Genomic DNA, 24,610 nt, shown 5'->3' with positions numbered 1-24,610 from the left:
GTTACAAGATACATGCTCTATAGTTTTTAAAATTTAAAACCATAGAATTTATAAATTGGCAAATAACTGAATAGCATCAATATGTGATAACTACCACAATAATATAAGATACCATTCATCATTCAAAAAATAAAATTATCCTTATATGTTCACAAGCACATTACATCTACAATATTGGGCATTCTCCAAAATTTTCTACATATACGTTTTAGATTTTTTATATATTATGAATATTAGAATAACCTCTGTCATAATCTGTATAGCAAGAGAAGTCTGGTCAACCAAGGATGATTTTAACCATTGAAATTAAAAATGTGGTTCCTGACAAGAATACAGTAGTACAGTAATACAGTTGAATACATAGTCTACAATGCAAGCAAATAAAATTATGCTTTTTCTATTAATAATACAGAAAAAGGCTGACAGCATATTTTATTGCCTTCTGAGCTGCCAAATATACTCAAAATTTAAATATTCACTTTAAGACAACATAATAAATAATGAATTACAACATATCAGCTTAACAAATCAAACTAAAAGGACGTGCATTAAATCAGTAAAATAGAATAAAATTTTAATCACAGGGGTTGTTAAAAACTACACAATTGTTTTATTTTAAAAACAAAAATTCCAAAATCAAAATATAATAACATGCAAGTATATTTAACTGATTTTATATTATAATTGGATCAAAATTAATAAAAGAAAGGCATTTTATTACATGACAGACAGTAAAAACTTATCAAGGACACATGTCTATGACCAAAATAACTGGTAAAATATCTCTTGATACATCACTATATGTAAAGTAAATTTAAGAGTATACATAAATAATAATAATTATATGTGTATATGTGTATGTATATATATAAATTAAAAAATAAATTTCCTGTATTTATTTATTATAATTTTATTTAGCATGGCCTGTTGGTATATATAACGTAAAGATATATAAATTCCACTTACCAACCAATGTAATTAATTATTATGTCCTAACACTTTCGAAAGTTATTTTACCATCTTCTGGAACATCTGATAAACTTGTATATAAGTATTCACTTCACATATTAATTTGATGTAGTTCAAAATAAAAATAAAATTTCCATAAATATAACAATCGATTGTCAAGTTATAAAACAAGTCATACATTTGTACGTCTAGTCAATAAAAGCGTCTCAACTGTTATGTCTAGTATACAATCAGTTTAAACTACATCAAATTAATATGCAAAGTGAATACTTACATACAAATTTATCAGATATTCCTGAAGACGGAAAAATAACTTCCGAAAGTGCTAGGACAGAATAATTAATTACACTGGTTGGTAAATGGAATCTATAATTTTTATATTTATTTATTAATACACTATTAATCTATGGCACTCCACAGTATTTATACACCACAGGAAAGTTTTCAGAAAAATAGTAATTGACTTGATTCAAATGAAATGCTAGTGAATTCTAAGAATCTGTACAGTACTATTATTTGGAAGTATAAAACAGGACAATATTTATAAAATTGTATGCATTAGTAGAAAGTATTATTAATCTTAAAATGTATTAACATTTAGGATCATAATCATTTTAAGAATGTATGCATCATTCATGTCATATGGCAGGCAAGCTTGAAACTTAAATAAATGTGTAAAAAAAATATTTCACTTATAAAATGATTAAATTTAAAGTTATATGAATATTATAATACAAATAAATATAGAAAATTAGAATTTCTAAGAATGAGAAAGATTTTTTGTGCAACACCTGAGGATACTTTCAATTTAGCAGCCAAATTCTACATTTTCTTTTGCACAGGACAATGATAGGGTATCCAACTTTGTGAATTTCACTGTACCATACAATGAATTCTGAACTAATGTCTCTCCAAAAATTACTAATAAGTAATGAGCTGCTTGCAGCTGGATAAAAGTGCTTCACATTTCTGAGGAACAAAGGATGGGCATGTGCTATCTAGGTGAGACCATTTTAAGATAAATCATTCTTTCTTAGCATGCAATCCCTTTTCATTATCGTTGATCCTTTTCTTCCATTTTCAATTTTCTGGCTATATGTCTGACCATGGTAAGTTCATGCTTAGCAAGTCATGACCTGTACAGCCAGTGAATCCTTGATGTTATCTACCTATGGATTGAATTGGAGACTCAAGTTTTCTGTCCAGGACAATAAGCTTAATGTTGTAAATTAAAAAAAAAATTCTGATTTATTTAATTTATTACCATATTTAACTATTATTTATTATGAAAATTTTTTTTTACTTATTTACAAGATAGAAATATGAGGGGAACTTCTAAAAATAATTTATTTTAGAAAAGAAGGTAATAAAGAAAAATTTTGTTAAGAATTAATTAAAATCTTTACAAAAAATTATTAGTTGAAGGCAGGTTTCAGAAAATGTACTCTTTATGCATGTTGCATTCTTTTGACAATAAAACAGGATCTTAATAAGATGAAAGATCTCCAGAGGTAGAAATGACATACATTATAAGAAAACAAATTAATATTTGATGATTCATATAGAAGAGCAAACATATCATTTTTAATAATTTGCATTTAAATATAAAATAACTGGGGAAGATAAAAATTTTTTAAATATACTAAAAAATGTTTTTTATTATTTAGGCAATTTATGATTAATTATAATGGTATGATAATTGACAAGAATTGTGTATCTGCAACACTATTGAGTTATTTTTACTGTTTATTTTGTGTGTTAAACTTTATTGTAATTACTTAACAAAAATTTTTTTTCACCTACAGCTATGGTTCTTTATCCGCGTCTATCACCACATAAAGACTGCTCCTTCATCAGAAAGTTATTTATAAAATCTAATTAAAAACATTTAATCTAACAAGATGTGTGTTCCCCATTACAGTTATTGATCTAATACAATTTTTATATTACTGATTCTTTAGAGAAGAAGTTTTTTGTACAAACATTAACATTACTGGCCTTTGTAACTTTCAAATACAAAATTTTCTGAAACCCTGATAGCATTTACTTAAAACGGTTATTTAACAATGTAACAAACAACAATCCAAACAGTACAATTTGGTCCAGACGACTAAATAAACCAAAACTGAACTGTATAAAAAATGAAATGATCAAATAATTACTAATGTTCATCAAAATCAGTTTAAATAAATGAAAACTGTAAATGAAGACAATGAAATAGATTAGGAAATAAACAACAACTAATGAGACAAGGATTAAATTTCACTTGGTTGTAAAGACATGAACACAACCTGAGGAAAATCACAACAATAACATTTGCTGGTACAGATAAAACATAAACTCATTATAGAATAAATAATAAATAGCAGTTTAGCTGTAAATCATATTATATTGCTCGACTAATCAGAAAAACATAACAGTGGACTTGCAGAAACAACTTTTTTGTTATTGTATAAATTTAACTTATTTTTATTCTATGTAAAAGATTTTCATTATTTTTAGCAATAATTTCATGGCTAGATACATCTTTTAACACCAAGGTGTAATTACATCTTGCTATATTTTTAAAAAAATGGGTAAACTGATACAAAAGGTGAAATATGTTGACTCTTGTACCTGTAGATAAAATGCCAATGGCCAATCATAAATAATAAATAAACTATTTCCCACAGAACATAGAAGTTAAACAATGTTGAAACAACTCTTTGGATGAATTACTGGTTACTGTTGCTATTTATAAGTTAACAAATATAGAAATCAGCGACATAAAAACAAAATCATTATGACATCACATGCATCTGTTATCAAAATGTGCGAAGACAAGGCTGAGATTTAAATCCTTGACCTTCAGACCTGAATATTAAAATTAAGCAACTTGTCAACTACACTTTTGTTCCAAAATAATATAAAAACGATCATCGTACATAAAAAGATGAAAAAAAAAAACTGTTAAAAAAGAAGAAACCTGATAAATAAATGTTAAAAAATTAAGTCTATAATTAGTAAAAAGCAGGGTATAAATATTGGTTGAAGGGCATAAATAATAAAAATAGATAAAATTGAATAACTGATAAACTCTTGACTTATATTTAATTTGTAATAATGAGATTAAAGCACCATTCATCTTTAAATGAAAAAGAAAGAATAATCACATTAAATAATGAACATTTTATGGAATGGTATTAATTATACATTCCATAATAGTAAAATTATTTTATAGTATAAACATAAATATTTCACAAAAAAAGCTAACTAGTGCAAATTCAAAACATAAGCTAACACTACAAATGCATATGCTAGCTTACTTCAATTTATATTCTAATTAAAATTTTAGGGAAACAAAATGCACTTTTAAATAACAGACTAAATCAATGCTAGATTTAGAATACAATATATGTACAATGCATGCTAGATTTAGAATTCAATACATGTACAATGCATTCTTGAAACAAACCCTTTTTTCCTTGTTTATAACAGAACTTAAAATATTCATTGCTGACTGATTCCTTCATAAATTCCAGTCATATTTTCTAATTGGCTACTCAAATAGCAAATAAGTGTGGTATGTGCAGTGTGTGCAGTATACTCCCTTTCTGGATGCAGAACTAGTGCTATCAAAATTATTATATAAATAGCTATAATCATACAGCATAAACAATGTGTGTATTGCATTTAGTGGGAATCATTTTTTTTCTAGATGATCGAGTACTTCCTTGAGTTAAGTTTGTTTATATGAGGATAGTACTAAGGTAAAATATAGTATAGCTTTGTTGATTCACGGCCCACAAGCAACTGTGACATTGTTCATGGTTACCTGTCGTATATTAAATTCTTCATTGCCATGCCTGGATATGTTGTTAATTTAAATCCAACTACAGAATGCTGCTCAACACAGTTTTGAGTACATTTTCATGTTATAATACAATTAATCCAAGTGGGCTCTGATCTATCTGCCTCTAAAAAGGGCAACTACTAAACATCAGCTACATCTTATATTCTGACACATTATATTCTTGGTAACTTAATTCTTAGGTAACCGATTCAATATTCTACACAACCACAAGATTATTTAAATTTAAAATCAATACTGGTTCTATTTCAAACACAAAAAATTCTAAATTGTGAATGAAGAATCTTTATGATAATATGGATATTTCCAAGATATCTGATACAGTTTTATTCAGTTAGGAATTGGATACATGTGTTTAAGTTCAGACAGACTCATAAGTAACTTAAATATATCAGGATAGAATGAATTTTAATTAATAAATTTATCACAAATAAAGGGGCGGCAAATAGTACACAACTATTGACATTAAAATGTAACTGGTATTGCACATCTTTGATCAATTTTTACTTTTCACGTGGAAAAACAAGCAATTAACTTTTGCGCTTTCCATGCATAAAAAACCAAAAATTGCTTAACCTGTGAATGGTAGTGCTGGACTGCTTTACACTAGTTTGTTACACCTCATATCTTAACTTTCTTGTTTTCGTATAGAATGTACCAACATTTTAAGCACTTTTCTAACTAGAGACTGGATTATATGCAACATAAAAGGCTTGAAATACGCATGAAAAATGCTTAAAATATGCATGAAAAGTGTCAAAATATGCAACTTTAAATAATAAAAAAATAGTAACTTTTAGTTTTTTTTAATTTCAAAATCAGCATACAGTTAGTAAGTAGTTGAATAACATATGGATAAATTCGATAATTAACAATTGTTTAACATTTTGTTACTTTTGTAAACATAAACAATCAGAGGTACTGTTCCGCAGCTGCTAAAGTGCGTTCAAAGAGCTGTGCGGCTAATGGGTTTGGGTGGCTACAACTTAAGATTTCATTTATTAACAAGGTACCTTACCGAAAAATATTGTAAATATAGTGAAAATATACATCATCACTAGATTTTAAGGAAAATATGCAATAACCAGTGAGAATGGGCTTAATATGCAAATGCATATAGTCCGGTCCCTATTTATAACATTATTATAAAAAAAAAAACACATAATGATTTGATGCACTAGAAAAAAAGAATGGACAACAAGCTGAAAACATATAGAATTTATACATCAAAAAGACTTAATTTTCTTTTACATACAATTTGATGATCTTATGAGAAATAAGAAAATATTGACAAAGTGGTAATCATTAATTTAAATAAATGTATGAGAATTTTCTATAACACTTAAAAGAAAACTACATTTTGGGGCAGTACACTACACAGTAGCCAGGATATAGGAAACATCCCATGAAAGATGTCATCCTGACAATTTATTAAGTCTAAATGCAAACATATAAGGATAACATGAAAATTTAATAACACAAATATATAAGGATAACATGAAAATTTAATGGAGTAAATTTCCATTTTACTCAATTAAATAGAAATACTGTGTTAGATACATTTGATAATTGGTGATATTGAAGCTTGTGAGGACACATTTGCAAACTGATCGTAATTAGGAAATTGATTAGTAATTTTTTATGTAATAAGTTCATAATTACAGATGTAATTTATTACATAATACGTTTTTTCTTACTAAGAGTAATCTTATTGTATTTTTCAGATAAAATCAGACTAAGTGTACTTGAATATGGCTCAGTTTACAATAAATTTAGTTATTATTACGATAGGCATTTTATTAACCACAGGGACATTTTTTAATTTGAGATTTAGGCAAAAATTGTTTAAACTCACCTGTATCTAAAATGATATTTGTTACCAACAGCTGGGTTTTCCCTCATACCACTATAATTTTATATATATTTATGTTACACTGATTTTGTAAAGAATACTTTTAATTTAGATTATCACGCAAATTTGCATGTCTTATGCAAACATTTATTTTATTAATTCACTGTAGAAGTATAACAGGATTTTTCTCAAAAATATTTAATAAATATGAAAGAAACTTTTGACAAAATTCTTTCAGTTTTTTTCTAGTCACTACTACACAACAGATTATTTCTCACATTCTACATGCCATCTCTTTCTGTGATTCAGCCATGAATCACAGTCAGTTTATTTCCTTTCCATTGTACTTCCAATTTTATATTTTCAACAAACACTGGGTCTGTCTCTCTTTCTGTGTCCCAGCAGTACTCACTGAAATGCCTATATTGGCAAATAACTGATCAAGGAATATTAGCATTCCATGATATTATTTTTAGTCGTATATTAATGGTGGTATTGATATGTTATGGCATTTGGGAATTTTTAATCATCTAAATCTATATACTTATTCTTTATTAAAGAATGACACCAAATATTGATAATCTTAGCTTTATTACCACAATTCTTTACTCTCAAACAGCATGACAGATATCTATCAAAATGATTACAATTTTTTTTTTGAAATATCATTTACAATAAACGATTAAACTTTTTCTAATGTAAACACCAGCAAACAGCTGGTCTAACTCCAAAACTGTTAATGGTTTTAATTCAGTTATTAATGTAGACCTTCTTAAGTTAAGCAATTTATGTAAGCTTCAAAAATTTGTTATGAACTAACAATTAGGTGGATCTTAGAGTTAATTTAAAAAAAAAAAATCAATTATAAATAGGTTTTATCAGATTAAAGCTCAAACCCGTGCAAAAAAAATCACACCTGATAAAAATTATACATAGTAATTTACTTGAATAGATAAAAAGTGCTTGAAATTAAAAAGCGTAACATAAATAGATTAATCATTACCACTGGCATAGTGTATAATAGAATAAATATTTACTTTGTGTGTAGTGAAATATTTTTTAAATAGAATACTATTTACATATTTATCACTTGTACACATTCAATGTAACCATAAAACAGATGCTGCCAATTGATACTACATAATGAAATTATCTACAATGAAAAATTATTTCAGTGCTTAAGATTACATCTGCTTTCATTCCCCTTATTCTTTAATATTCTCAAAGCTTTTATACAAATTAAATGCTACATTTAATAATATATACAGTTCAGTTACCAAATGGAGAATTCTGGTCTACTACAGACTAAACATTAAATACTACAGACTTGCATGTCACACTTTTACATCACTTATAGTGATGCAACATGAGTACCGCTTTTAAATAGAAACTAATTTTTTTTTAATACAATTTAGTTATGCTATATTATTTCAAGTATTTGTAAATAATACATATGATTAATAAATATATAATTTTTAAATATTAATTAATTCTAAACACTTCTGAATTTATCATTGAATGACTTTTATGTCTGCTTTTTTATTTATTTGCATTGTCATAATAAATACCAGGGTTTATAAATACTGAATAAATAAATAAAATCATAAATTTATACAAATTTAAAATAAAAATTTGTTTTTAAAAACATACTGTATTTATTTCTGCTTATGAATTCACTCAAATGATATTGCTATATGCTCACATATTAAAAAAATACATATTAATTTTTTACTGCATCATATGTGCTAGTAACATGTATTTTCAGTTATGGATTATTATACTTTTTCATTGTATACTTTAATATAGAGAGAATGTACTGAAGATTGTGGATGCAGAAGAGCATATGAGTATTCAGCAACAAGTGGGCATGCTCAATCCAGTACTCTTACCAACTCAGTTTTTAAGATCATAATGTTAAAAAATCTAGTTATACAGAAAAGCGATCAGCTTCAAACTTCATTAATGTAATTCTAGTCAATGCAATAATTTAAAATGAAAATTTATTCAATTAGATGGCCTTATGTTCAAGACTGTCATAACAGAGCAATTATGAACAGATTTAAAAAATTCAAAATAGAAAATCTAATCAATGAAATCTGATGGGATGGTTTACATCTATTTTCAAGTGTTTTAACTTTTCTAGAAAGTATGGCAAGAAAGTACTGGTTTTATTTGAGAGTGAATAGTGACTTACGTCAGATTACCTACCACCACTGCAGTTATGCTGCCTACATTCCAAATTAAATTTCAAATTAACCATTAACAAAATAATGAAAGAAGTAAACTAATTGCAGTTTTTGGTATTTAACAAATATATATATATATATATATATATATTAAACAGAGAATATTGATAAAATTTTCAGTGTGTAAATGTTTACCTCTATTTACACCTATTTCTTTTGAAAATAAAAATCTCTTGAACTAGGGTTGCAGAACAATATCTGGTTAATAGAAAAGTACACATAAAAATAAAACTAAAAATACATTCATTGTTTTTAAAGATTATTAGCATTTTTAAAAACTGTTTAACTCAATTTAAATACAAATTAAAGAATGGTAATAATATAAAAAAAATTAAGTAATACATGGAAACGCATTAATTCTCTATTTTACAAGCTGTCTTTAATCTTCTATTCACTGGGTTAGATTTTTAACAGCGTATTATTTTTTTCTAAGGAAATGCATATATACTAATATTGAATATAAAAGTAACAGAAGAAAAAATCTTCATTTCCCCTTTTTTCCAACAAACAATTGGATGTTAACTTGCTTCAGACAAACATATTAATCAAATAAACAGAAACCAAAAGCAAGTGAAAATCACAGCACCTTCAACCACATTATAATAGATTTTATGTTTAATGCATGAAAATAATAATTAATTGATCAAACTGTAACAATAATACTGAAAAATAGTTAAGGTAGTAATAAAATGTGGAAATCTTAACTTCTATAAATTAATCAAATAAATATAACATGAAAAAATAAAAATAAATTAATAGTTTTTATAGCTAAAGTGAAAAAACTGGTTACTACGCAAGCCAAAATAAATAAAATCAAGCTGAAAACCAGTCATTTTTAAAAAAGCAGATATTTTGATAGAAAGTACCATTAAAATATTTCAACAGATAAAACAAGTGTGAAGGAGCAGTTACCACTGATTACACATATAGCTGAAAAAATTAAGAAAGAAAATAAATATCAGAGTTTCATTCATACAGTAACAAACAACTATAATACACAATAATATTAACAAATCAATTATATACAGTACATCATTAATTACACTGGTAAGCCCTATTCACAGATTATTCAATTAACAAATCATAAAATGAGTCCAATAGTCAACTGTAACAATGAAATGATTACTTAGCATTTACAATTTTTAATCACCAATGGTGTAGAAACAGGCTACACAGATACAGTGTTTTAAATCAAAACACTACATCTATGATGTTCCTACTGATCTGAATCTTCTATAACAGAGCACTTGGTTATCACTTATATTTCAACATTTACAAGGAATGATTCATTACTACCTCCTGTAGCATATAGGATAAGCTCATTATATGACCATTCTCATAAGAATGATCAGGCACAGACAACATTAGGGAAACAACAGCAGAATCAGGGCGATCTCATCAAAATGAAGAATGCTCATTTTACTTTAAGGGAACAAACTAGTAGTCCATGAACATCTTTAGATAGAATTTTTATCACACAATGTTTTTTATTTACTATTTATAATAGTAAAAATAGGAAGGAGAAATGTAGAACCATAAAACAAATTACAACTCATATATAAACTTTGCTATCTATATTTAAATAAATATAAATACAAAATAAAACTGTAAAAAAGACTACATACGGTATAAATTAATTGATAAAGGGAAAGAAAAACCTGCGACAACCTAAAAAAATGTTATGCTTATAAATAAGCATATAAAACAAAAAACTGAAAACCAAAATTAAATTTATTATAAAATTAATTCAATTCAGCAATGGATAGTCCAAGTTAAAACAACAAATTTTAACATGATATTCATATATTTAACTTTTTGCTTATATTGTAAGCTAACCTTTTTCTTTTACATAGACTGACCACAATTACATTGTATTTTATATACATTTACTTATTTTCGGTTTGTTGTTTTGTTTTAAAAATTCAGAAGGAAGTTTTTTAATGGCATATTACTACTGTCATTTACTAATTTGTTTTTATTACTTACTGAAATTTATTTGTTTTCTTTGTATCTATTTATAATCTTTTGACAGTTGTTATGCACATATAATTAAAGATTTTCATTTTTTAAAAATAGTTCTTGACACTTATTTCTTAAATAAACTGGAGAAAAAAAAGTTCTTTGATTTTATTATATATATATATATATATATATATAATATATATATGTATATTATATACTTTTTCTTTTCATTTTTGAAAATTGACTCGTAGTCTTAATATGTTAATAGTATGCAGTTGGCCTTTAAAAAAAAACCCGAACCCAATGTTAAAATTTAATATTGTAGGATTTATTAAATGTGCTTTTGATCATTAGAATATCCAAATTGTTTTTCAAACCAATGCTCAGTGAGATATTCTAGCTATTCTGAAACCATTAAATTACAAACTGATACAGTTTACTGTATTGACCAAAAACCCTACGGTACTAGGTGTGTAATATGAAACCGGAATTTGTCCATAGATGGCCCTAGCTGTCAATGTAGTTTCTGTCAAACCACATCACTGGCACCATTTTCTTTCTTTGACAGCTGAAAAAGATTTTAAACTCATAACAATACAAGTTTCATACAACAGCAAACATTTTAATTAGCGCTGAACATGTCAAGTTTTGTATCTACAAAACTACAATTTGCAGACAGCATTGATTTTCTGTTACCATTTAAAGAAAACTGCTGCAGAATCACATTGAATGATTGTCGAAGCTTACAGTGAGCATGCTCTTTGTAAATCACAGTGCTTTGAGTGGTTTAAAAAAAAAAAATTCAAAAGTGGCAATTTTGACATAAGAAATGAAGAATGAGAAAACCACTGAAAAAGTTTGAAGACAGTGAATTGCAAGCATTATTAAATGAGGATGATACTCAAACGCAACAACAACGCGGATTAATTAAATATAACACGAGAAGCCGCCTCCATACGTTTGAAAGCCATGGGAAAGATCCAGAAAATTGGTTCCACATGAACTGAATGAAAGACACCAAGAAAACTGAAAAACCACTTGCAAAATGCTGCTTGCCAGGTATAAAAGAAAGTCATTTCTCCATTGAATTGTGACAGGTGATGAAAAGTGGATATATTTTGAGAATCCTTAAGATTCTCAAATTTTATACTTAATATAAAAAATTATGGGTAACTCCAGGTGAACCATTAACACTGATTTCAAGGCCAAATCGCTATGGAAAGAAGACAATGCTCTGTGTTTGGTGGGATCAGAAGGGTATGAGCTGCTAAAAGCTGGCGAAACCATTAATAATGGACGCTACTGACAACAAATGATTGATTTGAATCAAGTATAGTGTGAAAAACTCCCAGAATATCAAAAAAGGCAACAAAAAGTGATTTTGCTTCATGATAATGCACCATCACTTACAACAAAACCGGTCAAGGAAACGATTGAGGGATTCAGTTGGGAAATACTTTCGCATGCAGCTTACTCAACTGACTTGGCAACCGTCCGACTACTATTTATTTGCATCGATGGGACATGCACTTGCTGAGCAGCACTTCACTTCTTATGAAAATGGCTCAATGACTGGTTTGTTTCAAAAGAGCAACAGTTTTTTTGGTGTGGCATTCATAAATTATCAGAGAGATGGGAAAATATGTAGCTAGCGATGGATAATATTTCGAATAAAATATTTTTTATAATTTTCATACAATAAATGTGTATTTTCTATACAAAAATTCTGGTTTCATATTTACACAGCTGGTAATTATTCAGCTTGCTCTACTATGGAGATGCTACAGGATTTTTTTGGTGGAAGAATCATTTATAAAGAATTGTGGCCACCAAGATCCCCTGATCTGACTGGTCCAGACTTCTTTCTGTAGAGTAACTTAAAAGAAATTGTTTATACGAGCATCCACACACCCTGCAGGAACTGAAGACAAATCATGCCATCCAGAAAATGGACAGGTTACAACTAACAATAGCCAGGAACGCTGACATGTGCATAAAAGTGGTTAGTCATCATTTTCAACATCTTCTATAAATTATTTTGTAAATCTTTGTCAATAAACTATTATTTACAGACTTAACTTAGTAATGGGGCTTCTCTAAAGTTAAACACCCTGTACCTAGTAAAAGTAAAAAAAGCTTGCATTTTTTTAACACACAGACTTTAGACTATCTAAACTTATTATAACATAATAAATTCATTAAATAATTCATATAAGTTGAATAAAATTTTATTACTAAATGATTAGTAGAATTATCTGATAAAGAAAAATTATATGTAATTTTAATGTAGAAACCGCAGATTCATGTGTACTTCAACAAGAGTAAATATACATCTTTAACGAATCAAAAAATTAATATTAAGCATTCAACTGAAAACACTCTTGTAAAAAATATAACCTTGAATGTGATGTGGTAATGAGCCTTGAACTTCTGCATACAAACAAGTGCAAACAATGCAGCTATAATGGATATCCAACTATATACCTCCGTAAAAATATTCTACATTTAAAACAAAGAGAAAATATTTCATGTATATTTCACACGAAAACAATAAATTCGGCTTAATTCAAATTAATTTACCAATTCTGGTACAACAAAACCCTAATTTTGCGTAAAAATATCTTTTAACTACTTTATCTAAATGTAAGACCAGTAAATAAGTAAATAATGAAACAATAAATCTACAAGCATAATTGGCAAAACCAAATAGCCTACTTATTGTTTATATCCTACAAATTTGCCAATATTATGCCAACCATGACATTATTCATCTATTATACTTTATTTTTTAGTATCATAAATATGGGATAATTGCTTATGCTGGTGCTTTTAGAAATAATTTGCATCTACTACAAGGATTGCCGAATACAATATTAAAAAATAAATTTGCATTGAATGATTATCTGATGAATCTAGTACAGCTACTTGGTTTAAAAGCTTTCGAAAATCATTACATTGATCTCAGAGGCATATATGAAAGTTCTAATAGCATAACTAGAAATAAGAATATATTGATGACAAAAATTACAAAACTATTAATGGGGAAAAATAGTTTTATTGTGGCAATTAAACTGTTTAATAGTATGTCAAATAATATGAAAATATTATCTAACAAAAAAGTTGCTATCAAACAAAAACTGAAAACATGGGTTAGGTTGAATGTTCAATAAAAATAATTCCTACAAGATAAAATTTTGTTATATATGGACCACTGTTACTGGGAAATGATATATTTATTACGTTTTTACATTCCATTATTTTTAGTTTGTAAATTTTTTATTGTACAACTACAGTGCACAGGATACTTGTTAACCTCAGTAGATTACATGTAAATGTAATATTTGGCTGAATAAATAAATATATAAGAAAAGATTTTTAAAAAAATGAATGAACAAAAAATTTTAATTATTCTAGCACTGAAATCAAATAACAGTTTCTTTCAGTATGTTGGAGGCAGTTTTAAATTTCATCTGTTAGTAGAAAAATGATTACAGTTTTTATTTTCTAAACACAGATAGCCTAGATATGTCCATTATATATTTCACATCATATCTTGAAGATATCAAAGATATCAGAATAATATTATTCATAAAACAATAAAGACTGTGAAATCAAACAAATAGTTCAACTAAACCTTGGATAAACAATTAACTCAGGATTATAGAATACATAAACTGTTATGGAATTTGTAAATAAACTAATCTTTTAATCTTTCTGTTGTTACAACAGCTGATGGATGATAAATTGTTTTACATGTAACACACTTATTAATTATATAAATAATCAAAATTTATTAACTTTTTATACATACTTTGGTGAGCTATTTTATTCATACAACACAAGTTTTTGTTACTAATTAATATAAAGCAAGAGTTTGGGCAGCGATAAACAGGCTAGCTTCAAAATAACTAGTTACAGTTTTGATTTCTAATGAAGGGTGTTGGCACTTTCCATCACTTTGATGATTTTGATTCAATTTTGATCAATGAAAAAGGTGATGGGAAACCAATTTACTCTTCACTGTACTTAGTAAACCTGGCATAAGATGTCATGACACTCCCTCTCCTCTTAATGTGTGTATGATAAACATTTAGTAGCTAAATATGCTATTAAACAAATACAATGGAATGACAATTATTTCAACAAACTTTAGAACATCTTGAGAATAACAGCTAAATAAATATAAGATTAAAAATGGATAATAAAATGTCAATGGTAATTGAGTTATGTTATGGTCAAGGATGAGTATGATTTCCATTCACATGGGTAACTGCACTAGCATTAGTAATACATATGTGCATAGTACTCCTGATCATAGGAATCAATAATTACTAAAAAAAAAAATTATAATTATATATACAGTATACAGACATATATGTTTTTGCATTATCTTTTCACTTTCCCATACTTTACTAATTTCAAGGAGTAACAAAGAAATCAGCTGACTGACTGGAAAAAAATCTTAAAAATTAAACCAAAATATAAAACCCCATCCATCCTAATTAGTACCAGCTATATAACAAGATACATTTGAAGTATATATTTTACTATTTGAATAAAAGATAACCAACCCTCATTTACTTTTCTGTTGTTGGGTATATCTTAATAAGCAAATAAATTATCAAAAAATAAGTAAATTCAATTAATAAAAAAATTATATTTGGGAAAACAATTACTGATATAAGATTAAAAAAAAACTACAAATAAGTTTTTAAGTTTTTGTAGATTACAATAAAATGAGTTATTTAAAAATAGTTCTTTAATTAAAATAATTATTTTAACAGTTGATATTACTCATAGTAAAGTATTTATGCAGTTCAAAATAAATGAAACATTACTACCGGATTTAATAAATTTTCTTCCAATTACCAAATTCGACAAAAAAATGTAATTAACCTACTTATACAAAAAAGTGAATGTCAAAAACACACACAATTTAAAATCATAGTAATTCTACTTTCAGTATTTCATTTTGCCTTTTTCAAGGTAATGAAAGTTACAGATATATATTAATATATTAACCATTATCGCATTAGAAATATATTCTAATGAGGTCTTCTAGAAATTAACAAAACATTACTGACACAGCATTTAAAATATTAATAGGATTTATTATTAAACAAAAAATTCTATATTTAATCTGCTAACATTAACTAAAAGATTTTCCATTTCATCTGACACAATCAAGTATACAATATATAAATGTCAAATTTTAATATTTAACAATTTGGTTTATTAATTTCACAAGTAAATCAAATATGAAAACGTCTCATGAAAACTAATAAGTACATGTTCATGGGATAGTCCTGAAACTGGTTACAGTATTGAACATTTTTTAATGAAAAATTCACCTGCTAAAGGTAAGTAAGAAACAATTTAAAATAAAAATATTCTTTAACAACTGCCAAATATAGTGATTACATAAATCTTACTAAATAGTTGAAGTTTTCAATTCTTAGCTTATCAATCTTTAATTTAATATATAAATCATGTGGATGAGTGTGCGTGAACATATTAAAAGAATAATAACATTATTTAATTTTAAAAATAACAACTGACTTTTTTTTGTATTTGATAATACAGATTTTTGTAATAAATTAAACATTATTATTATTGCACTAACAGAACAGATAACTTATATGGAAGAAGTAATTATAATAAAATTTTGATAGTTCATATAAGAATAACTTTTATGATTATTTTAATACTACACACATAAAATACATGAATGTGGTCATGTCATAAGTGAAATACACATTTTACTGTTTGAATAAATATAACTCTCATTTACTTTGCTGTTGTTAAGTACATCTTAATAACTAAATAAATTATCAAAAAATAAATAAATTCAATTAAGTAAAATAGAAAAATTATGTTTGGGGAAAACTAACAATTACTGATATGAGTTAAAAAACTATATGTAAGTTTTTAAACACAGTCCTTATCATGTTATCAAACATGGCAGCAGGATGCTTTTAATACATTTTACTACGGAAAAGATAATTTAATTTTAAGTATAGTAATAAGTGATATAAAAAAAGCTGATGTAAGGAAATTATACTAGTAAACAGCTTATAAACATGGCTGCTTGTATGAATGTTGCTAATTGTATTAAATTTACACACAAATAATAATAGAACCAGTAAACAATAAAATCACTTATTGTTTTTGTGAAGATATAATAATTTATAAATTGCATATAAACTTGATTACCAATATATGAAATCTTTAAAAAAAAAAAAAAAAAAAAAAAAAAAAAAAAGGCTGGCTCTAGGTGCACTTCACCAAGATAAAAGTGTTAACAGTAAAATAAAGTACTCTACAAAAGTTTTTTTATGAATGTGATCAGGTATGAGCTCATGAAAGTTGCTAGCAATTCTGATCAGCCAGTTGAAAAAAAAATGAATAGTGAAGAAAAGATGCATTGGTATGCCTTATAACCGACAGTAATTTTCTTAAGGATTTTTACATTGTTATAGACCTATATAGTGACACTAAGAATCATCACAAGTCAATTTTCAGATTGGGATTAGTCTTTATATTGTTACTATTTGACTGGCAAAAATGTCAGCAATGTTGTTGGGAATTAACAAAACTGCAGACCTTCAATTCAGCAAAAATTAAAAGCAATTAAATATCATAAGACTACATTAAACAACAGGAAAATGCAGTTACAGATTGCTAGGACCAGGATGTTAATAAAAAAAAACTTCAGCTATACTCCATAACTGCTATTATTTCACGATACATTGCTGATATTTCTATACAGAATTAAAAGATTGAAGTAAAATGTTTAAATTAAACTTCCTTCTTTAATTTAGCAACATAATAACAGACCCCTTTAAACAAATATTAGAATCTGACAAACAATAACAAGACATGCAACTTATATAAGTTAGTTGTAAAAAGTTAATGATTTAACAAATTAAATAAATAAAATATGTAACATGTAAACATAAACTTACTTTTTTGGCTTGTTGTAAAATATTGTAGAAAGCAAGAATATCATTTAGTCAAATTGTCACTAATTACTTTCAATAAAAAAAAAAGGAACCTCTTCTACATACTACAGGCATACATCATAAGCATAATATCATAAAACATTTAATTGTACATAAACTATACTTTATGATAAAGAAAGAAATATCTAAATAAGTAAATATCTATTTATTCACTGGTTAATTAATTAGAATATTTTAAAACTGAAATTATTTTACTTAATTTATTAATCTGTTTGTATGATTATTATAAATTTTAGATTCAATTTGACCTTGCTTGAAACTTTAATGAATTTAGTAGCATGATATCAAATCAGTAATAGCGTCAACATCAGCACCATTTAAACGAATCTGTAACAACTAAATGGAGTATAATACACGCGTCAGTAAACGAAAAGTGCACAGAATTGTAAATTTTATTAACACCTTTCAACCATAAAATTACCGAAAATCATTGGAATGAACGAAAAGCGCGAAAATTCAACAAATTCACTCATTCTTGAAACACAAAGATCACTACTTGTTTTTCAAATTAGGCAAATCTGTTAAATTTATAATATTACCTGCAATAATTCCTTTCACTCCTGTATTACCACCTCCTGCAGGAGCTGCTGCTCCGTTATTGAACATCCACGGACGGTAAAATGGGTTTTTGAAAGCGCCATGACCAATACAATTTTTTTTGTCCATGACCGGTAAAAATACAGGTACTAGAAATTAAGTTAAATTAAAGATATATTTAGAAAAAGAATATTAATCAAGAGATACTAAGATATTGGACAGAAGGAACTATCTTTTAAATACTATCCGATTAAAATCATTACAGGCTATAATACCTTCTGTTTCCTTCAAATGTCCTTAGAACATCTGATTTCAAAATCATGTCACTCTAGGTTATAGCAGGTTATACGAAGTAGATGACCTTCAGCGCAAAGCAGCTGCTACTTACATCGCCAACGAGATTTTTTAGGGGCGTTGTTTTTGTAGAAAAGCAATATTTTTGTAATAAAATAATTTTTATAACTACTTTAATTACATGATTTGTACAATGCGAATGAGTTTAAAGTAGGAAATAGATATTTAAAGAGATTAATCTATATTGTTAATATAATTACGATTTACTTTTCATATTTAACAACTCTTTACTGGAGTTTTTAATCTTATTAGAATTATTTTCTAATTTGTGATAAAAATTCATATTTAATTATATGGATTATAAAAAAGTGGTGGGATAATTAATATCTATGGAAATTACTTTAGCTGTGTGACAGTAATGTATACATTTGTGTGTACGAACTATTGGTCTTAAATGTCGAATGTAAATGTCATGATTTTTAAAATGTGTTGGCTTAATTAGAGATTAAATCAATTAAAAATCAGTGAGTTGTTGATTGTGCATAAAAATAGTTATTATGTTTCAGGATACAACATTTTGTCTTGACTGAGACGTTAAATCACCTGTTAACAGACGTAACAGTATCCAATTCGTAAAAGAAATTCTTTTTACGTATTTTTATTGAAGCTCCGCCTAATATGATGTACTGTTATTGTTTTTAGTTATAAATATGTTTGATCTGATTGGTGTTATTTTAGAGGTTTGAAGAAAATATTGTATATTCTGTCGATTTACACTAAAATCCGTGCAATATCGTGGTATACTTAACTTCTTTATTTTAAATAATAAAATTAATGCCTCTCCACTTACAGAATTCAAGAGAAATGGAAGATTATGAAGCTGAAATATCAGTAATTGATGTTTATGATATTGCAACGGAGATTGGAAAAGAATTTGAAAAAATAATAGATGCTCATGGGGTTGAGGCAGTTACTGGGTTAATGCCCAATGTTATAAACGCATTGGAGCATTTGGAAGTTTTAGCTACAAAAAATGAATGTGAAAATACTTTAATTGAAGAACTGAAAGCAAAAATAGTCAAACTAGAGAGTGATAAGGTAGAAAAAGCTGAAGATCGACAGCGTTTTGAAAGAGTAAGTTAGTTTTATAATTTATTAATTTTATAACCTGTATTTATACAAAATTAACTTAAGTGTTTTCAATAATCTACTTCTGAGATAATGCTGAAAAGTAGAATGTAGTGTTATTTGATGTTAATGTCTGATTTTTTTAATAACCCGTATATTTACTATGCTAGAGTATGTAAATTAAAGAGTGTAGTCACTCATTTTTAAGGAAACTTTTAATTACTGTAGTTTATGCACTCATTTGTCAAAATTACAAAAAATTTAAAGCAACTCCAAAATGATTCATACTGCTTGTGCAATGTTCGTGATATATGTATCAAAATAATAATTACATTGTCTCAATTTTTAATCATTCATCATCTGATGTATGTAAGTATTTTTATTTTTTATCCATACATGTCTTATTGAAATTGTCTTCATATTATTGATATTATTATCATGAGTTTCATAATTATATTAGTAATTAGCCGACTGGCTTATTACTACTAACAAAATTAAAGATGAAAGAAGAAATTTATGGAATTATTTTAATTATTCTGACGAGAAATTGTGTGATGGCAACCTTTATTAATAATAAAACCCAAATAAATTTGTTGGACATACTTTTTGTTGACTGTGAGAGTGTTAAATTAATGTTTATGTTAAACTTTTTAAGGCCTTTTAGGAACTCATTGCTAGTCTTTTAGGAACTCATTGCTACAAAATTGGGTAATTTTGAGCAATTATTCCCCCAACCTCAATTTTTCCCTTAGTGCAATATGTTATATTAGAGGTCAACTTGAAGACGCAACAAGAGAAAACATTTGCTGGAATGTTCGTAGATAACATGAATAAGCAGTTAAAGATAACGTAAAGGGCAGTGTCCGTGTTCAGTTATGAAATAAACAAATAAATATATATAATAAATAAATTTAAAAGTATAAATATAATCAAACCAAACTTAATCTACGCTCTCTAGTCAAGGTTAGCGAGCGTAGGTTAAGTTTGGCTAGATTATATTTATAACATTCCGGCAAATTTTTTCACTTGTTTCGTCTTCATGCTGACCTCTAATATAACATATTGCAGTATGGGAAAAATTGAGGCTGGGAGAATAATTGCTCAGAATTACCCAAAATTGTATCAGTTAATAACAAACATACTTTTCACAGATTGAGCTGTAGACATTACAAAAAGTAACATTTTTTGGTTTAAAAGCTTACTAAGTTTACCAGTGAGATGAGTTACTCTTCTCATTGCTGGCAGTTACTGTCCTCTTGCTTTTCCATACATTGCTGAGTGGATAGATAGCTTCCCTGCATATAGTAGTGAAAAATTACAGAAAAACTGTTTTAAGTATGATTATCTTATTTTTCTGAATCTCGAGAAAAATCTTTTCCATAGTGTAACCACAACTATGGGTGCGCTGGTAGATCTGCAGACCCTCAGCGCGCACGTCTTCAATGATAATCCTCATTAGGGGGTGACGCGCTGGTATCTTCTATAGGTGGTTTTAATTCTTGTGTGCAGCATGCTCAGGTCAGACCACCACTCTTTTCCAGGTTTCCACCTGCATCTAGCAAACGGCTCCCTGGAAGCGGAGGTCATGATGGCTCCAGGCACTTGCAGATCAGCGGACTGGCTACTATCCAAGGATCCATCCATTGGCCTAGGCCGCCGTAGGACCCTATCATAGCCAGTCTTGATGGCCTGGCCGAGTTGTTCAGCCATCAGTTCCATCTCCTCCCTGTCATTCCAACCCCTGTAAGGCAGCCAAATTATTGTACAGTCATAACCCCCATATTAAGTATAAAGGCTGTATAATCAGTCAAGTTAGAGCTCATAAGTATCTAGGTGTTTTGTTTGATGAGAAGTTGCTGTTTAGCAACTACATTAGGCAAGTAGCGGTGGACACCTTCTCTGTGATGCATATGCTTAGGAGGATTGCTCGAAAGGATTAAGGGCTGTTGGGCCATCATTTGCACATGGTTTACCAAGGTGTCTTCGAAAGTATGACTTTTTATGCTGTGTCCGTTTGGGCACATAGGTTGGAACGAAATTGAGCACTTATTCAAAATTTAAGCGGTGCCCAGCACAGAGCTTTAATCATATGCACTGGTGTGTTTAAAACAACTTTCTACGAAATTATCACTGTTTTGGGAAAGGCTCTCTCTCAATCGATTTAGTGGTGAAAATTCAGGTGCCTATGTGGAAATTGCAAGAGGTAGTGAGGTTGAGGTATTTGGGATGCGGTTTCAAGCTGGGCCTGTACCAGAGCAAAATGGTGATTGCAAGCACCAGTTCTAAATTTCGAACAGTTGTCCATCTCGCGCCTGCGTAGGAGGCTTTACAGCCTTGCAATGGAAGCATGGCAGCAAGAATGGTATGCTACGACTAAAGGTAGGTCCTTGTATAGATTTATAAAGGACTTAGGGGGGGATGGTACGCCTCTAGTTCATTTTTAAGGGCAACAGGAGCCCAAGTGCTCTCCAATCACGTGAATTTGAACCAATATTTGTTTTAGTTCCACCTGGCAGCTGATGAGCTGTGCGTCTGCGGGGAGATCCAGTCAAACGAACGCATGATGTTTGACTGCCCAGCTCTTGGGATGGGCCAGAACTCAGGCCACCCTGGAACTTAGAAGTCAAGGGGAAAATTGGCCACTCATAAGCGGCAAGTCAATGTGTTGTGAACCACATTGTCGAACTGTGTGGGAGTTCCTTGATGCCGTTGCTTTGTTCAGCCGGCATCAGTAGTTTAAGGGGTATAAGACTCCTACCACTTGCTGTAGGAAGCTACCCTTGAGAAATGGCGTGGCAGCAAATTTCTGTCCTTGATTGAATAAATTTTAATTTATTGACAAGTCATATATTTCAGTATGTAGACGGGGTGTGCCGCCTACCCATTTTAGTATTATATGACAAGTGAGCGGTGGAACACGCAAGTGAATGGTGTAAGGCACTATGCTTATTCCGCTCATGCAGTTAGGTAAGATCTAGGAGCTAATTAGGATATTGATCACTAAACCATTTTGAGGCACAGTAGCCGTTTGTAGCTCGGACATTCGGTCTTATGCTTAAGGGTGACCGAATGGAGTGATGCCAGACAAACCAAATAGTGTAGCCATCATTTTCTTAAGTACACATCAGTATCTGAAAATGTTAACTATTTAATAATAAGGATTAATTTAATAATAGATAAAGGTAAACTTCTTGTTCATCCATTTGTTGTAGGAGTTGGAACAAATAGAAGATCACTGGCGAGAAGAAACGCAAGACCTTGTTGCAATGGTTACAAAGCTTCAGGAAGAAAATAGAAAACTTATAAGTTCACTTGCTGCTAAAGAAGACAGCTCCTCTGATGGACCTTGTAATATATCAAATTGTATATTATAGAAATCTAATTTCACTAAAAATTAAGTAATTTTTAGTATGTGGGATTTTGTCCCTGTCTGTATTGATGGATGTTGGCAATATAAAAACCCGTATTAATTTGGAAATTTGAGGGGCATGGACCCGTTCAAAGAGTTTCTTTCAGTATGATTTCTAAAGAGAAACATTCTTGTTAAATTAATATGTTGCATTAAGTTAGCCAATTAAGTAAGACAGTAGAGCGATGATGAAGTCAGTGAATGGATTAATTTGCTATAATAAATGAAAGTAAAACAGACTGCAGCACAAAAATTAAAAATTATCTTAGTTACATTACTGAATAACTTATTTTTGTTTTTTTATGTAGTAGGGTGTAGCAGTAGTTTGATTATTTTTATTAATTTCTATATATGCTCCCTGTGCTTCTTAAGTAGTTTTTATCTAAATTTTTAAGAAATAATGTTTCATTATTGGAGAGTTCTGTAATATATTCTATATTTTTTGGTCTAATATTTAAAAATAATATGTAACTATTTAAAAACACATGTTTTAATGTATTTTATGTTACTTTAGTAAATTGCTTAAAATGGTTAAATACAGTTTATCAAAAAATATTTGTATGTAACTGCTTAGATGTTTCAAGCCATTGGATAGAAAAAAGATGCAGATATTTCTTCTCTGCTTTGTGTGCGCATCTGTGAATGTGTGAATAACTTAGTAAAGTATCACAGAAGTAGAATAATCTTCAAATTATTATAATAAAACCTTACTCTACTGTTTTCAATCTTTTATTAGCTCTTATTAAAAAATTAAAATAAAAAAAAAAATACAGCATGTAGAACAGATAAAAAGGATTTAATAAAGTAATGAAATAAATTCGACCTAAGTATTTATAATAGATAAAATTTATTTAAAAAAAGGTTTACATAGTTATGATCTATACAAGCTGAAAAAAATATTGTTAGGTACATTTACAAGCACACAAAGGTAATAAAATTTAACTACATGGATCTTACTTTCTCTAAAACGGAAGATGTAACAATATTAAAAGTTGATGTTAACAAATTATAATATCATACTCTTGAAAAATTATACATAATTACGATAAAAAGAGTGTAATAAATTAATAACTAAATAACTAGGTTGCAGCGTTATTTTTTCTCTCCCTGGTACTTTTTGTTTCACATAAAAACAGTTTTTTTTTTTACAAAATGTTTGTCATCACCATTGGCTAACATTTAGATTATCCTGGTGGATTTAAGTTTTACAGTAAACCTATTGTTTTTTGCAGCGTTAACAATAATCTCAGTGTATTCCATTGTAGAGTATATTTGGTCACATTTTCAGATAAATCATTTTATTAGGCTAAAGTCTCAGTCACGTGCATTAAACAAATGGTC

At 28.3% G+C, this 24,610-nt stretch overlaps 2 protein-coding genes across 4 annotated transcripts in view; one reads left to right on the top strand and one right to left on the bottom strand.

The window, feature by feature from the left end:
• The window catches only part of sea (mitochondrial citrate transporter scheggia), a 33,714-nt gene extending 14,945 nt beyond the window's left edge, over positions 1–18,769 (bottom strand). Inside the window, exon 1 of the mRNA XM_075362812.1 lies at positions 18,441–18,769. Within this exon, the coding sequence (XP_075218927.1) occupies positions 18,441–18,567 (127 nt within the window). The 5' untranslated portion in view covers positions 18,568–18,769. The remainder of the gene's footprint in view (positions 1–18,440) is intronic.
• Positions 18,770–19,124: 355 nt separating this feature from the next.
• The window catches only part of Rilpl (Rab interacting lysosomal protein like), a 67,107-nt gene continuing 61,621 nt past the window's right edge, over positions 19,125–24,610 (top strand). Inside the window, exons 1-2 of one of the 3 annotated variants that reach the window (XR_012756083.1) lie at positions 19,125–19,866; positions 23,073–23,208. Coding sequence is in view for 2 of the 3 variants with exons in the window: in XM_075362809.1 (XP_075218924.1) it covers positions 19,567–19,866; positions 23,073–23,208 (436 nt within the window). In the remaining variant the exon portion in view is untranslated. The remainder of the gene's footprint in view (positions 19,867–23,072; positions 23,209–24,610) is intronic. The other 2 variants (XM_075362809.1, XM_075362810.1) reach the window with 2 other exon arrangements.

Source organism: Lycorma delicatula, chromosome 4 (genome assembly GCF_047948215.1).
Source record: "Lycorma delicatula isolate Av1 chromosome 4, ASM4794821v1, whole genome shotgun sequence".
Lineage (NCBI taxonomy): Eukaryota > Metazoa > Arthropoda > Insecta > Hemiptera > Fulgoridae > Lycorma > Lycorma delicatula.
Note: the sequence above shows the minus strand (reverse complement) of the source record. Positions and strands in the feature narration are given on the sequence as shown.